The 17,582-nt window shown below is 31.7% G+C and overlaps 2 protein-coding genes and 1 pseudogene across 2 annotated transcripts; 1 reads left to right on the top strand and 2 right to left on the bottom strand.

The window, feature by feature from the left end:
• Window positions 1-1,575: 1,575 nt before the first annotated feature.
• On the top strand, window positions 1,576-2,990 carry LOC107944677 (senescence-specific cysteine protease SAG39). Its single transcript, XM_016878497.2, has 2 exons — window positions 1,576-2,072; window positions 2,151-2,990. Exons 1-2 carry the CDS (start codon window positions 1,640-1,642, stop codon window positions 2,741-2,743), a joined length of 1,026 nt encoding a protein of 341 aa, XP_016733986.1. The 5' UTR covers window positions 1,576-1,639; the 3' UTR covers window positions 2,744-2,990.
• Window positions 2,991-6,276: 3,286 nt separating this feature from the next.
• Window positions 6,277-7,438, bottom strand: LOC107944678 (senescence-specific cysteine protease SAG12-like; annotated as a pseudogene).
• Window positions 7,439-16,909: 9,471 nt separating this feature from the next.
• LOC121217739 (uncharacterized) lies at window positions 16,910-17,582 on the bottom strand. Its single transcript, XM_041093868.1, has one exon. The coding sequence runs from the start codon at window positions 17,538-17,540 to the stop codon at window positions 17,130-17,132; it is 411 nt and encodes a 136-aa protein (XP_040949802.1). The 5' UTR covers window positions 17,541-17,582; the 3' UTR covers window positions 16,910-17,129.

Below are 17,582 nucleotides of genomic sequence, written 5' to 3'. Positions count from 1 at the left end.
CATGCCTAAAAGAATATGAACTGTGCCGCAAGTCTGCAACCTCAGTTGCTCCTTTCATAATTTTTGCTCCAGTAAAACTATTTGATACTGTTTTTGAACTAGGATGTCATTAATCTCTAGGTTTTTAATTTTTTATATAATAAATTATTAAATAATTTTATTATAAAAATACTTTATTGAGTAAAAACTTAAGGTTTTTTTAACAGGGCAACTATCATTAAACTACATACAAAAATATTATATATTCTTATGTCCCCTCCATTTTATTTTTTATTTATTTGTTTTTATTTTATCCATATTATTGTAATCTAGTAAATTTTAATTATGTTATATTAGTAGAAATATTATTTTTTTTTTATTTTTAGTATATCTACACATATATTAATTTAATGATATTTTTTATCCTCGACTTATTACTATAGTTGTATTTAAACTTAAACACATATTCCATCATTATTGTATTCAATCCCAACTCTATATTAATTAATTCTATTGTCATCATTATTTTTAATTTTAATGTTAATCTCACCGTCCATTCAAATAAAAAATATTTTTTTTTGGAAAAAGTTATTAAATATAAACTAGAATGTTTTGCTTAAATTATGGTACTAAGACTCCAAGAGCATAAAAAAAACATCTTATGACTCTTCAATTTTGATAGATATGGAGAATAATTTATATTTTAGCTAGCTCTTCATTTGTTTTTCTGCAAAAGAAGTTGTTAATGTTGAAACTCAAATTGCACGAATTGTTTAAACTAAACTTTGATTAAACACTCAATTTTCTACCCTCTTTTAGCAGGCTTCACAAGAACACTAATCCATCTTCCCTTTGGATAATGCGAACACGAACCTCGTCCTATGCGGGATATGAATAGAAATAGGGAGCCTCATTAAAGCCAAATCATAACCTATAAACGACTAGTTGTAAAAGTTAAACTAAGGGCTTCGCTACTGCATCTGTCTTGAAATATGCTTTTCTTTCAAGGCACAAACTAGTATTCCCCTCGGCACCATCGTAGAGGAAGCAGGACAAAACACTACTCCTAGGTGTACAGCCAAAAATGGCACTTTGATTATGACTAGGTAGGGATGTTATATTATCACAATTTAGCCATCACTTCTTCCGTTTCATATTAGAAGATTGTTTAATGAAAATTGAATATTTCGGATCCTAATTTTGTCACGAACATAACTACTAATAATTCCATCAAAATAAGAAGTATTGAATTATGTTAAAACTCTGCAGAAAAACAAACAGGTTTAAAAGGAATATATTCCTATATTTATTTCTTTATTCTTGGGTGACTCTTAGTTTCACTACGATGAACGGTACATGTAAATGCAATCTGAAGATGTCTGGAATCTATTATTGAATTTATTGCCAGAAGTTTTAAAATCCAAGAATTTAAGTTAGATACGAATTAGAATCTTATCGGGTAACGAAATTAGCATGGAGTCCTCGTCAGAATATTTTGCAGGGCACGTAGATTGAGGTTTTTTTTTGTCTGTTGCTAGTATGGGAGAAGTGTGGCTCGAGAACTCCTCTCTATATAAACTACATACAATCTTAGGATTGGCATCCCTCACAGCTCACATTCTTTCACTGTAGCATTCCTGAAATTTACTCCTCCCTAACAATGGCTTCGATAAGTCAATGTTTGGCCTTAATCTTTGTTTTGGGAATTTGGGCTTCTCAGGCCTCGTCCCGTTCTGTTCCTGAGGTATCTATGTCTGACAGGTTTGAACAATGGGTGTCTAGCTATAGCAGACTTTATCAGGATGCAGCAGAGAAGGAGAAACGTTTCCAGATATTCAAGGAAAATATGGAGTATATCGAATCCCACAATACTGATACCAACAAAAAGTACAAGCTAGGTGTTAATGAATTTACGGACTTGACCAATGAAGAGTTTAAAGCCATGAGAAATGGGTACAAAATGCGATCTTCCAACACTGTTGCAGCTTTGAAAACAACTTCTTTCAGGTATGAAAATGTTAGTGCAGTTCCATCTATAATGGATTGGAGAAAGAAAGGAGCTGTGACCGGCATCAAGGACCAAGGCCAATGTGGTAAGTAACAACAATTTGTGAAACAACTTTAAATGATTATGATTCCATAATGCTAATTGTTTCTTTTGGATGATATAGGATGCTGCTGGGCGTTCTCAGCTGTGGCCGCCATGGAAGGTATTAACAAGCTCAAAACTGGTACATTGATCTCACTATCAGAGCAAGAGTTAGTTGATTGTGATGTCAATGGCGAAGACCAAGGCTGCAATGGTGGTCTCATGGATGATGCTTTTGAATTTATCATTTTAAATAAAGGACTTACTACCGAAACCAATTACCCCTATGAAGGAGTTGATGGAAGCTGCAACAAGAAAAAATCAGCCAACCATGCTGTCAAGATCACTGGTTATGAAGACGTACCTTCAAACAGCGAGTCAGCACTGTTAAAAGCTGTGGCCAACCAGCCGGTTTCAGTTGCCATTGATGCTGGTGGGTCTGACTTCCAACACTACAAAAGTGGTGTCTTCACTGGCGAATGCACCACCTTCCTTGACCATGGGGTTACAGCAGTTGGCTATGGAGAAGCTGAAGACGGGACCAAGTATTGGTTGGTGAAGAATTCATGGGGCACTAGCTGGGGTGAGGATGGATACATTAGAATGCAGAGAGACATTGATGCTGCAGAAGGTCTTTGCGGTATCGCAATGGAAGCCTCTTACCCAACTGCTTGAAGATAAACACATAATATATTATGAAGCTGTCTATGCAGCATGTATAGTGAACAGTCCTCTTTTAAGTATTCTAGAAGTCCAATTAGCTATCCTCAGGAAAAAAAGACAGAAAGTTATGTTCGTATCAGCTTATTCATACAAACCTATATGAAACAAGGGTATATGTGCACAGTTTCATCAAGATTATTGTTCTGTACTTATTACCAAATGCCTTGAAACAGAAAGAAAAGCTTTCACTTTCCTTTGATCTTTCTACTCATATATATATAACCAGCATTTAGTTAGAAGAAATGGTCACAATTGTTTTCCTGGAGGGGAAAGAGCTCATTACACATATATAGATTGATTAATGGCATCAGCAAGGACCATTCTAGCAGACCATCTCATTTTTCTTTTCCCCCTAATAAGTTTTAACTAATAAAACAACATCTGCATGATCAATTCTCATTTGTTACTTCATGGTGTACCTTGAAAGACAGAGATTACTTTAATAATGACCATCCTATGTTATGAACTTTTCGGCTACTCCTTAATGCAAAATAGATTCCTTGAGAGAATCTATTGATTGGACACGTAATATTCATTATTAGATGTGGAGCAGCTTTTAACAATTTTTACGCCCGCATCAAATGAAAGAAAAGAAACGTCGCTTCTATATCTTTCAGTAACTTACAGGGTGACAACAGGCAAACAGTGGTTTTTTTAAACCAAAAAAATCAAATGGAATCTCAACAGTAGCAGATCATCAAATCAAACACTTTATTGCTGTTTTTTTTTTACAGTTTGTAACCACCTTTACCCGAGACCGTTGCCGGAATCGAGTACGAGATGTTATCCAATTTAACTTACCAATTCGGAGTATAAAAATTTGCTTTTAAAATTAAATTTCACTGTTTACAACAAAACTGTCCACCTGCGCGACTGTCACTAATTTAATTATAACTCAAGTTACGAAACTCGAAATTTAAATCCGTAAATTTTCCCTGAAACTAGACTCATATTTCTACTTACCATAAAATTTTCAGAATTTTTGACTTAGCCAATTAGTACAGTTTATTTATTAAAGTATCCCCTGTTTCACAGCTCGACAGATCTGACCTCTTGCCACTAAAAATCAATTATCTCTTTGTACAGAATTCATATAAGGTTACCGTTTATTTCTTTTGAAAATAGACTCACTAAGGAATCTAGAAATATAAATTATGACCTATAATTCTTTCTTTACAATTTATAATGATTTTCAAAAGTCAGAACAGGGGACTTCAAAAACCATTCTGACCCATTCTCACTAAAATTCAAATATCTCAAAATACAGAATTCCTTGGCCTACACCGTTTCTTTCATATAAAAATAGACTTGATAAGCTTTAATTCCATATATAATTCACTCTCTAATTCCATTTCTACTATTTATGGTGATTTTTCACATTCACGTCACTGCTGCTGTCAAAGAAACTGCTTCTTTGTATTAGCTACCATTTACACATACATAATACCAAAACATAATCTTTACTACCTATTTCAATAGCTAATCTTAGCCATATCATTTGAACATGCTCAAAATGATCAAGACTCTATACATGCCATAGTTTAAACATTTTGAAAAGCACATAATACCGAGATGATTATGATAGTGTGATACGAGCTCCGACGATTCCCAATTCGATCAAGTTCAAATCACTATAAAACAAAGGAAAGAAGAAAGGTGTAAGCTACTAATAGCTTAGTAAGTTACATGTAAACAATAATTACTCATTTAATAATTAACACTTTTAACATATAAATAATCAAAACATTTCTTAGCAATTTCAATCACTTATACATGCACAATCTTACCAATTCACTTGCATATACATTTTCACACTTAACCTTTATCACTATGCTCATTCTTTTCAAATGTACCTGCATACACACTTCATTTCATATTCACTTTAACTCATTATTAATCCCATTGAACACTCGGAATATACACAGATAGGTAGAGATTTAGCACATAAGTGTAACACTGATATGTAGCCGAAGCTACCACTGTTATGTAGCCAAACCTACCACTGAAATGTAGTCGAAGGTACCACTGTTATGTAGCGAAGCTACCACTGAAACGTAGCCGAAGCTACCACCGATCAATAACACTGGAAATGTCCACGGGCCTGCTCACACAAGCTGTCAGGTGTCTGCAACACATGCTAGATCACCTAGCACCCGGTACTCACTGTAACACTGTAACACTGATCTCTAGTGACATGTCACTTGTATCCACTTCTATTCCTAAGTTTAATCGGGAATTTACACTTAACACTTTATTTTAAACACTTTATCACTTGAATAATTCATGAACAATTTTCCTTCCACATTCAATATTGATTCACATATCAAATAAAATTCACAATTTATAAAATATATTACTATTATTTACACATAACTTACCTCAGATGCAAAACGACTATTTTTGTAATTTAGTCGATAACTTTCTCTTTTCCCCGATCACTTGCACTATTTCTTCTTTCTTGATCTATATTAACACAATTTAATACATTTTATCAACATTTCATTCAAATACAATTCATACACAACATTTTGGAAAATTTACATTTCCCCAAAACTTTTCAAAAATTTCACTTTTGTCCCTAAGCTCGTAAAAATAAAATTCACTAAATTCTTAAATTTCAAACTTCACTAAATCATATTTCATGCTCATAACAGCCTTCAATTTCACAAAATCACAACTTTATGCACACTTTACCATCTTTCACAATTTAGCCCTTTTTCAACATTTTCATTGAAATTCATCTAGTAAAACTTGTAATTAACACTTCAAACATTCATTATCTAACATCACTAATCAATTTACAATTATATCATGAATGGGTCAATTTTTAAACTTTAATTTCATTTAAATTAAATAGTAGAAACATGAAATTCAAGCATCAATAAGCATAGAAATACGAAAATAATTAAAAACGGGGCAATAAATCACTTACAATTGAGTTTAGAAAAACCAAGAACCCTAGCTATGATAACATGAAAATTTCGGCAGCAAGCTTCAACTTTTTAAGAAGATGAACACTTGTTTTCATCTTTATTTTGTCTTTTATTCAATTTGGACAAAAATGCCCTTGACCCATTACTTAAATATTTTTCTAGAAATACCCTTTTGTGTCCATAACACTAATTTATGGTCTAATTGCCACATAAACACTTCCAATTTCATGCAATAATTCAATTAAGTCATTTAATCACTAATTAGACACACTTTGCATTTTTCTCGATTTAGTCCTAAAAATTCAATTAGGCACTAAATCATTAAAATTTTCTATCCATATTTTCACACAATATTTCAATCAATCAGTAACTAATAAAAATTTATAAAATAAAACTATTTCACTTCGGATTTGTGGTTACGAAACCACTATTCCAATTAGGCCCTATTTCGGGCTATCACAAGCGTAGCTACCATAACACAAATTTTACAATAGTTTTACACCTTCAGACAAATAACATGATATTGGTATTGACAGGTTGCAGCTTAATATAACAGTATTCCAATAATATTTTCTTCTTTCATGCAAGTGGGTAAGAAGCTTTCATGGCAACGCCACAAAGGCCTTCCTTGGCAGCAACATCCCTCTCTAGCCTCATATACCCTTTCTCACCCCAGTTAGTGCCCCACGAATTCTTCGCGAACCAGTACTTGGTACCATCCGAGTTGGTTCCGTACCCAACCAACGTGACAGCATGGTCAAGGTAAGTGTCACACTCCCCTAAGAAGACCCCGCTCTTGTAAAACTGGAAAGACCATCCACTTCCTTCTATAGCAACAGAAACTAGTTGGTTGGCCACTGCTTGTAACAAGGCCTTTTCGTTATTAGGCGGTACATCTTCGTAGCCGGTTATAGTTGCTGCAGGATTTGCTTCCTCCTTTCTGCAAGCTCCTTCCGATCCCTAGTAAGGGTAGTTGGCTTCTGATGTTAGGCCATAGTTACTTTTGATGAACTGAAAGGCAGTGTCCATAAAGCCACCTTCACATCCTTCATTTTCACCATTGATATCATAGTCTACAAGTTGCTGCTCTGACAATGAAATTAACTTCCCTTTCTTGAGTGCTGTTATGCCTTCTATAGCCGCTACTGCTGAAAACGCCCAACAACATCCTGTATTTTGACGCAAGATATAACAAGTACCATATATTGACCTGCCATGAAGTAAAAGATAATAAAACAAATGACTAGCTTATAATCCATGAATTCTCACTCACCGCATGAGCTTTGATCCTTGACAGAGGTCACGACACCCTTTTTCCTCCAGTCCACAATAGTAGGCGCAGCGGTTACATTTCCATGGTAGAAATTTACGGGTTTTGAATTTGACATCAATTTAAAAGACTGGCATCTGTAACTAATGTGTGGGGAACGGAATTCCTCATTAGTTAAGTCTGCAAATTTGTTTACACCTAGCTTATATCCTTTCTCCACACCGTTATTAAAAGCATCGATACGTTCAACATTTTCCTTAAATATTGCAAAGAGTTTCTCGTGCTCGGCTGAGTCTGTGTAGACGTGGCCATGCATAGCCATCCATTCCTCATGCCTCTTCAGCATATGTTCCTCATTGAGAGGCGACAGCGGGCATGTGAAATCCAGATGGACAAAACAAGGAGATAGGCCAAGCACATTTTTTTGCATACATTTGTAGCCATTGCACTAAGATTATCGATGATTATGGAAGTAAATAACTGAATATGAATCTATTTGCAATGGGTGCACTGACATCAAAAGAGCTATGAGGGTTTTATAGACATCATTTTCTCCAGTCATCATCCTATATCCCCACTTCAGTAGTGCTTTGATTAGACTCGCTACTACTCTGTGTGCCTTACAATATGTTTAGACTAACGCACCAAATTGGAATGCGATATTCTGGTAAGCTAGTAATAATTGAAGGCATTTAAACTGACGTTGATGATCATACAAAGTACATAAAACCACACCATGAATATACCTTATATGCAAGCAAAAGAAGTGGAATAAGCCCTTAAACATTAGAAAAATGTCAAAATCAATCTCCTAGGAAGTTGTGTGCATTTAGAAGCCTGTTCAATGAATCTTGTCCTTGTGGTTTGTAATGAAAAGAAGTTTTATGTATTTAGAGTGCTTACTCTAACATAACATCGAATGAAGTGGCAAACTAAGGGTCCCTTTGATGTTACAAAGCTTTCAGTGCGTTGGCATCTGCTGTTTAAAATGATGGAAAATTCAATTGCAGTAGAGATTGGTCTGCCTTTGGATGATCTCCGTGAGAATTTCAAACTTACTGCACCCTTCTATTTTCACTGAAGGGGAGGGCTGCAATTGAGGTACTGGACTTCCAGTGAGAGGAAAATTTTCTATTTTGCCCCTCTTATCTATATTTTATTTTATTATTATTTTAAAATTTTAATATAAATGTTATTTATGTAATTCTTAATTATTATTAGTTAACATAAATATAAATATAATATAGATTTATCATTTAACCTAGATTTTTATTATATATTAATAATTATTAATTAATATTAATATTAATTTAATTATTATATATTGATAATTATTTTTAACAACTTTTAATTTAATATCTCTAATGGTTATTCTCTATTTTTATCTCATCACTATCACAACATTTGAATCCAAACTCCTATCTCGACATTGAGTCTGCCACTGTGATTTTCGATCTCATCGCCACTGACATTTTCAATCTCACCGAAGCCAATCTCATTGCCCATCCAAATGGAGGCTCTTTTTGTAACAACCTAATTTTCAGTGGTGTCGGAAACAGTGATTTGAGATCACTAAATCCGACCAATGAGTCTTAAAATTTAATAAACTAATAATTATGGGTCAAGTGTGAATTTAGAAGAATTTTTGAATTAGTGAATTTTGTGATTTATTGAATTTTGTGATTTAAAAAGAATTTAATAGGTAAATTGGGTCTAAAATGAGGTATCGAGACCTCAAGTTCATAAACCGAGCCATAAATCTTTTTATAAATATTTATGGAGCGTCATTGAGTTAGTATAAAAGTTTCGTTAGAAAATTTTAACGTTTGGATAGTCAATTAATTAAAAAAACTAAATTGAAAATAGTGCAAAATTTGTTAAATTGTGATTAAATAGCTTAAGTGATATATAAGGAGGGACTTAAGGCATAAATATGCCAATAAAGGATAGTTGAGACGGCATAAGAAAAGAAAAATCTGTAAAAGTGATGTAATAAGGGCAAAATTGGAAATTTTGTAAAAGTTAACAAATAAAAATCTTAATTAAAAGAGTTTCTAGGCAATTCTTCATATTTCTCAGCCAAAAACGCCATTGAAGAGTCCCTCCAAGCTGATTTTTTATATATTTGAACCATGTAAATTTAATTCTTGATTATTTCTTGTAATTTTTATGATTTTGACACTTTTACAATTAGGTCCAACTAATTATTTCATTAGTTATTGATTTCATGGCTGATTTTTAAAGTTACCATTGATGAGTGCTGGATTTTTATGATGAGTTAATATGGAATTAAAGCTTTAATTTTATTATATGATGATCTTATTAAGTAATTTTGATAGAAATTGATTTTAGGGACTTAATTGTAAAAAAGTTTAGAATTAGGGTTTGGTGTTGTGGTTTTGAATATCAAAGGTAATATAGTAGTCTAAAATGGTTGGACAAGGTGTAAATTGAGAAAAATTAGATCAATTAAAGTGTTAATTGAGTAGGGACTAAATTGTAAATTTTAGGGTAAAAGTATAATTTCGAAAATTGAAGGGCATAAATTGTGAAGTGAATTAGTATTGAATTAGATGCTAATGAATGGAAAAATTTATATTATAGATCGGGAATCCGAAGATAAACGTGGAAAAGAGAAAGTATCAAATTAGTCTCTAAACTTTTACAACTTCTACAAATTGGCCCAAGTAAGTTCATATGGTTGAACTTTTATGATTAATTGTTAATGTGGGATTGATATAATGTATCAATTCGTATATTTTTGTTGAATTATGATTATGGTAAAAATAAGAATAAAATGAGATTGTTAGTTCAAATTAAGGGATACGCAGGATTGAGTACATACGTTCGGTAACCAGTGATGAATTTACGAATAAGTCCATGGTGGATCCATGGCAAAGTGTGAAACGTAGGTATGGTATTTCAGTGAAGAAAACCATACTGAGTTGTGAAAAGTAGATATGGTGTTTCAGTGAAGAAAACCATACTGAGTTGTGAAAAGTAGGTATGGTATCTCCGTGAAGAAAACCATACTGAGTTATAGCAATGTGAAATATTCAAGCAAATCATAGCACCGGGCAAACGATGTACTTAAATCCGTAAGACGATCCTTAATTTGGCAGGTATTTGTAAGTGCAAATGAAGCTAAATGTCGGAATATAAGTTGACATCTGATATTGAGCTCGATTGGATAGATTCACAGTTTGAGATTGTGGTTGGCAAGAAATGTTAAATTTTTATTGTTTATTAATATTGTTAGTGAAATTTTGGTAAGATTTTATTATGAGCCTATGAACTTACTAAGCTTTCTGTAAGCTTACTTGTGTGTGATTATTGTTTCTTGTAGATTGATATATATATATGTTTGGAGGATCGGATCTACATCAACAACCACACCATCCAGATTTACTCCGGTAGATTTTGTTAAACAACTTTTTGATTTATATGGCATGTATAGGGACTTGGTCATTTTCTGTGTATCCTTATGATATGTCTAAGGAGTAGCAAGTAAATATTCGATAATGATTAGTTATTGAAATGGCTATGTAGGAACGTGTTTTGGTGTTGTGTGTGTTTAAATGATAGTTAATACAAAGAAATGATAAAAGAGTAAGAATTTGCAATGGAACAGTTTTTAGACAGCAGCATTGACATGAATTTGAAAAATCACCAAAAATGGTAGAAGTTGAATTAGAAGCTGAATGAGATATGAAATTAAAGCTGAATGAGTCTACTTTCACATAAAAGAAATATAGTAAGCAAAAGAGTTGTATATTTTTAGATATTTGAATTTTAGTGAGATGGGATCAGAATAGCTTTTGAAATTCTCTGTTCTGAATTTAGAAAATCATTAAGAATTGTACAAAAATAATTTGGAGTTATAATTTATATGTTTAGATTCATTAGTGAGTCTATTTTCAATAGAAACAAACGAGAATATTATCCGAATTCTGTTCATTGAGATGATTAATTTTTAGTTAAGAGGGGTCAGAGCTGTCGAATAGTGAAACAGAGGAGATTTTAAAGAATAAACTGTACTAATTGGCTAAACCAAAAATTCTGAAAATTTTATGGTAAGAAGATATATGAGTCTAGTTTCAGGGAAAATTTACGGATCTAAATTTTTAGTTTTGAAAACTCGAGTTATAATTAAATTAGTGACTATTACGCATGTGGACAGTTTTATTGTGAATAATGAAATGAATTGTTTTAATTTGTTTTAGTATTTGAAAAATTATTAATGTTCCCGGTTTGGACTCGAACTGTTTCTATTGCATGATTTAGGGTCTCGAGATTTCTTTTTAGGGACATATTGAATGAACGTGAGTGAATTAAATTTTTTAAAAGCAAATTTTTATGCTCCGAACTAGTAAGTTAGGTAATGCCTCGTGCTCGACTCCGGCAACGGTCTCGGGTAAGGGGTGTTACACTTTTTGGATAGACGATGAGATTAAAAATAATATTAATGAAATTAGTTACTATAACAGTGAGATTAAAATAAGAGGTGAGATATGTGGTAAGAATGGAAAATGATTATTAATGACATTAAGTTAAATTTTATGTATAAATAGAATAATTAATTAAAAATATTTTAAAAATAAAATATGTTAAATAATAATTAAATTTATTATAAATACTAATTAATTAAAAAAAACAATGAATAATTAAAATTAATTTTATACTAAATTATAAAATATATATTAAAATTCTATTTATGTTAATAATAATTTTAGTATTAAATAATTAAAATTTTATAAAAAATCATAAATCATTTCTATATTTTTTTATTATATAAAAAATTTGTAAAAGATTTTTATTCATATAAAAGTAATTAATCATTAAGATTATTTTTTAATCTTATCAATTTTGTAATAATAAATATTATATATTTATTAAATTAGTATACAAATCAAAATTATACATGTTTCATATAATAACAAAAAGAAGTTGTTTATGTATAATTTTAATTGAAAGGAAAAAGTTGCAATTATATAAAAGGAATGTAGGAGTTAAAAGTAAAAGCACAACCTGGTTGGGCATTGCTTTTACCAACTGTAGTTTGTTGCTCCAGTGAGAATTAAGGGTTGTGGTGGTTTTGGTTGATCTCACCATTAGTTATCCTCGGTGAAAAAGAATACATGAGGATATACTCCTCAGGTTCCATTTCACCATTGGTGTGATGAGATTCAAAGGTAGGATTAAGCATCATTGCAACACATGAAGTCATGTTTAACAAGCAACATATATCAAAACAAGACAGCAGTAGGATTAAGCATCATTACAACACATGAGATCATGTTTAACAAGCAACAGATATATCAAAACAAGACAGCAGTTAGTTGGCTTTCATTATGTTATCTTTGACAAGGCATAAGATTATGACCAAATTAATTATGGTACACTACGCCGTTTTTAATCTGATTTATAGCAGATGTAATTACTCTTCATCAACATGATCGTAATCCGTATAAGATAAATAATGAGAGAAGGGAAATAAATTAAAACTTTGAAATATTTTCCCATCACAGAATTCACAGGACAGAGAACAAAATGAGAACTGCATTACCATTTTTGTGAAACACCCAAGCCGCAATTTCAATCGATAGGTCCACAAAAATCAATCCTTGAACCAAAATCACTAACCTTACCTATCAATCATTATAACGTACTGACGCTCACTACTTGAAATCAACATCATGCAGATTCCAAGATTCCTTTCATTTTGGAATCCATATGAAAAAACCATCTTTGTAATAGTTTATGCTTGGGATGAAGTGAGGTGGACCACATGAAAACCAGCTTTGAAATACTAGCTTGGCGTGGTAGTCAGATCCCTCCACTCCTTTCTCATAACAGAATGTGTATGTCAATCACATTCAACCTGGGAAAGCAAACTTTGTTACGTTAAGCAAGCTCCCACTCAATCTATTTTATGGAAAAAGTTTTCCTTTTTCTTCATTGCAGCAGCCTTTGCTTTTTTCTTGTTTGGATCTTTTTAACCTGCAGCTTTAAACCATTGGAGGGCATAAAAACCCTGACCCAACGCTTCCAATATGACCCCATCAAGGTTTTTTTTTTAGGTTGGATTTAATTTTTCAATTATTGAAGTCGAGATTAATATAATTACCAAAATACTTTTATATATAAATATAATAATAAAATTTTATTAATATTTGCTTTAGCATACTTATACCAAAAAAACAATAGGGTAAATTCTAAAAATAATCACCCAATTATTATTGTATTTTTGTTTTAGTCATCCATGTTTAAATTTTTTTGTTTTAGTAACTAACTTGTTCAAATTTTAATATTTTGGTCATTCATCTGTTAAATAACTAATAGTGGCATTTTTTTATAGGAATAATAACAAATTTAGCCCTCCAATGTTTACAAATTCTATCAATTTAGTGTTAATTCTAAAAATTCAACAAATTCAACCCTCAACTTTACACATTCTATCAATTTAGTCTCACTTCTTAAAAATTCAAAAATAAAAAAAATAAAAAAATAACATTTAAAGTTTCATTTTTTATAAAAATAAATAAGATTTTATAAAATAATACATACACAATTATAAATAAATGAATACTCATTTTTCTCTTTTTTTGACATGAAATTTACTTATTAAAATTATATTTTAAAATAAAATATTTAAAAAAAACCCACAAGATCTAAACCAAATTCAAATTTTTTTAGTTTATTTTATAAATAATAAATTCTATTATATGTGTGGCCTTACTCTTTAGTCCTTGTCAAATTTGCGGAGTACTAGGCACTATCTTCACCCACAACCACTGACACCAATATAACCTTTACTCTGAACTCCTTAGTCTCCACTAGAGGTGCTCATGGGCCGCCCGGCCCGAAATATGGGAGAGTTTGGGTAAAAATATAGGCCCGAAATATGGGGTTGGGCAAAAAAACGAGGCCCGATTAAAAAACGGGCTGGGCATCGGGCAACACTTTTTTGGCCCGGGCCCGGCCTGGCCCAGCCCGAATATAATAAATATTTTTATTTTTTTATGTTTTAAATTTTAAAATACTTTTAAAATACTTTTTTTAAAATTTTTAAATTTTAAAATTTTTTTAAAATACTTTTTTAATTTTTTTAATTTTAAAATATTTTTAAAATACTTTTTTTAATTTTTGTTTTAATTTTTAAAATAAATTTTTGGTATTTATTTAAAAAACGGCCGGGCCCGGGCTTATGACTTTTTTCCCGGGTTGGGCCTGGGCAAAATTCTACGCCCATATTTCGGGCCAGGCTGAAATTTTTTTCTGGGCTCGGCCCGAACCCGGCCCGGCCCATGAGCACCTCTAGTCTCCACATCCTCCATCATTGCGCCATTAAACTAGAAATTAGTTTTAGAGTTGTTGCATAATCTTCCACCTATCGGGTCTCTAAGACCTTATCTTAACCTATACATCCCCAATTATGCTCACCCTCAAGCACAACCTCAAACGTAACAAACCTATTCTGAGAAACAACTTTAAAAACATTAATTCTCTCCCTTTTTGATAAAATATTTTTTTAAAAACCCACAAACAAGATCTAAACCAAATTCAAATTTTTTAGTTTATTTTATAAATAATAAATTCTATTATATGTGTGGCCTTACTCTTTAGTCCTTGTCAAATTTGCGCAAATTTGCACTATCTTCACCCACAACCATTGACACTAATATAACATTTACTCTGAACTCCTTAGTCTCCACATCCTCCATCATTGCGCCATTGAACTAGAAATTAGTTTTAGAGTTGTTGGCATAGCCTTCCACCTATCGGGTCTCTAAGACGCTATCCTAACCTATACATCCCCAATCATGCTTACCTTCGAGCACAACCTCAAACGTAACAAACCCGTTTTGAGAAACAACTTTAAAGACATTAATTCTCTCCCTTTTTGACCTTAGGCTATAATTTTTCACCCAACTTGGACATGATGATCGTTGATGTTGAAAAAAGGGCAAAGTTGAATCTATGTAAATCTTCTTCATGGTTTTCCCCATTAATTTGTTTTATTTATAAGATTATTATTTTTATAAAATTATTATTTTAATAAATAAATTTTATGTTAGAAAATGAGAAAAAAGAGATATTAATTTATAAATATTTTGATAAATTTGTATGTAATTTTTATAAAATCTTATGTACTTTTATCAAAAATAAAATTTTAAATATTTTCTAATTTTTAAAGTTTTTAATTTTTAAAATTATAAGAATCAAGACTAAATTGACAAAATGTGTAAAGTTGAGGGCTAAATTTGTTTTTATTGCAATAGAAAAAAGGTCACAATTGGTGATTTAACGGAAGCGTTAGTGACTAAAATGAAAAACTTTAAACCTAAGTGACCAAAATAGAGCACGCTAATAATAAAAACATTAAATTTTATTGTTTTATTAGATAAAAGTAAATAAAAATAAAGATTATAACATATTGAATCAGATCTCGATTAGAATTAAGTATAACTTTAATTTTTCATTAAAACAAAAAAAAATAACATTTAATTTGGAATCGGATTTTAGAAGTACATCTGATGAAGGTTGAGGCGAGCAAAAAATCTCCTTCTCCTGCATCCTTGCCATCTCTACTTATGTATATTGAATTCGCTCAAATAATATTAGTTACTGCGAGGTATATTTTGTTTTGAAAGAAGATGTGGCTGGGGCTTAATCTCTAATCACCCATAACCAACAATCCGGTAAAAATCCTTGAATTATTTTACTTTTTAACTTTTAGAATTTAGATATGTTTGAGTGATAAAATGTAATTATATTTTAATTTATTATATTATATTTGGTAGCAATAATTGAGGTATTCAATAATTACTCATGCATGAGATACAATTACATCTAAATATAATTTTTAAATACTTTACAAACCCACCCAAATATTGATTTGTAAGTATAAATTAAAAGTCTACAGTAAAAATATAAAAGAATTATCATAATTGTTAGTTATTTTGTATTATCATTTAAATGTCTAATTGAATTAGCCTCACTCATCAATAAAATTTAAATTTACTCAGAGAAATAATTAAAAATCGTAAATTATATTATTATGATATTATTTGGTTTTTATATTTTTATATAAAATTAATAAAAACGAACTTGACGTCATAGTATTATTACAAAATTGCTCAAGTCATTTTATTATTTAAAAATTATATTAATCTTATTAAATAATAATATAAATTAAAATAAAGGTTAATCTCACTAAACATCGTTAAACTATGGTTGAGATATTATATTTGTCCTGAATTTTAAAAATTTTAATTACATTTTCGAATTATCAATTCTGTAATCATCAAATCGGATCAATTTCCAATTTAAATATTAAATACTAATTCAAATTATGTTATTTTTTTCTTTAATAAGGGAGGAGAAAATCTCCTTTACTAATTAACCAATGGTTGGGTTGATAAATTATCAAAAAATTTATGTTCAGAGATCCAATTTAAACCTCTAATGTGGGGCCGGAGGCCATGTACCAGTAACGAGAAAAAAAGAAATCTAATAAAATCTACCTTGGCGAGGTTAAGCAGCTGACCCAGTGTTCCACCATATCCGTGAAGGCCTTGAACCAGTTCAAGAAGGAGAAACTTCAATGCCTCGGCTGCAAAGCTCGATTGGGTTCATTGTATTTGGGCTGATGGAATGCAATTGTGCAGCTTGAGTTATTCCTTTTCTGCTTTTCAATCGCACAAAAGCTCGTTAGATGTGTGTCATATGTGAATGGAGTAGCCCTACTATTGTTCCTTTATACTAGGAGATTAACAAATGCTTGCCTGTTGGAATTAATTAACAAATGCTTGCCTGTTGGAATTAATGGTTATTTTATTTTTTATTAATGCTGCTTTTGTTTCTGACGGCAACATCTGATAATCAGAGGACAAAGGATGTCATCACCGTTGTTGTTCAAATTGGATTTGAAGTGACCACTGCACTGAATAATGAAGTCACTTGGTTTTATTTACATTTGTATATATATTTGTTTGGTTGAATATTGGCATGATTAATGCATCATTAATCCGTATCAACACAAATTGCATACAAGTAGAACATAAAGCAGCACAAAAAACCCCCATAGCTTCTGGACTCTGGTGGCTCCCAAAGAACAAGACGGTGCCTATTTTTACTTCCCGGCAGCGAATGCGTCAACGGGAAAGGTCTTGGTTACACCAGCAAGGCTCTTGAAGTAAATTTTTCCAGTGGGTGGATCGTCCACTACAATCTCATTTACTGGAGGCCATAACATGAGTTCTCTAGCCTTAACTCCCTTCAGCTTCTTGATCCGCTTCTTGTCAACAAAACCGGTAATTTCAGTGTCATAACTCACCAGTTTGCTGATCATCTGAAATTTGTGTTCAACCTTCTTTTTCTGCACAATCCACATGTAACCTGTATTCCTTACGAAACCAACTTCAATCACATCTGCAAGAGGGAGAAGTCCCAATGGGAGCCCAAACTCTTCCAGAAGACCAATAGCCATATTCATTCCCTCATCATGCCCTTCCTTCACAATCCCTCCCTCCTTCTCTGCCATTGAATTTAGAATATTTCTCAACTTTTTTTTCACTTTGTTGCA

This window comes from Gossypium hirsutum, chromosome D05, assembly GCF_007990345.1.
Source record: "Gossypium hirsutum isolate 1008001.06 chromosome D05, Gossypium_hirsutum_v2.1, whole genome shotgun sequence".
NCBI classification, from domain to species: Eukaryota; Viridiplantae; Streptophyta; class Magnoliopsida; order Malvales; family Malvaceae; genus Gossypium; species Gossypium hirsutum.
The sequence above is the reverse complement of the archived record's forward strand: the minus strand, read 5'-3'. Positions and strand labels throughout refer to the sequence as shown.

Bases quoted from the DNA above. Each gene is read 5' to 3' on its own strand.
- LOC107944677 (XM_016878497.2), top strand. From the start codon at position 1,640: ATGGCTTCGATAAGTCAATGTTTGGCCTTAATCTTTGTTTTGGGAATT. The intron at 2,073-2,150 runs GTAAGTAACAAC...TGGATGATATAG, and splicing joins CAAGGACCAAGGCCAATGTG to GATGCTGCTGGGCGTTCTCA.
- LOC121217739 (XM_041093868.1), bottom strand. From the start codon at position 17,540: ATGGCAGAGAAGGAGGGAGGGATTGTGAAGGAAGGGCATGATGAGGGA.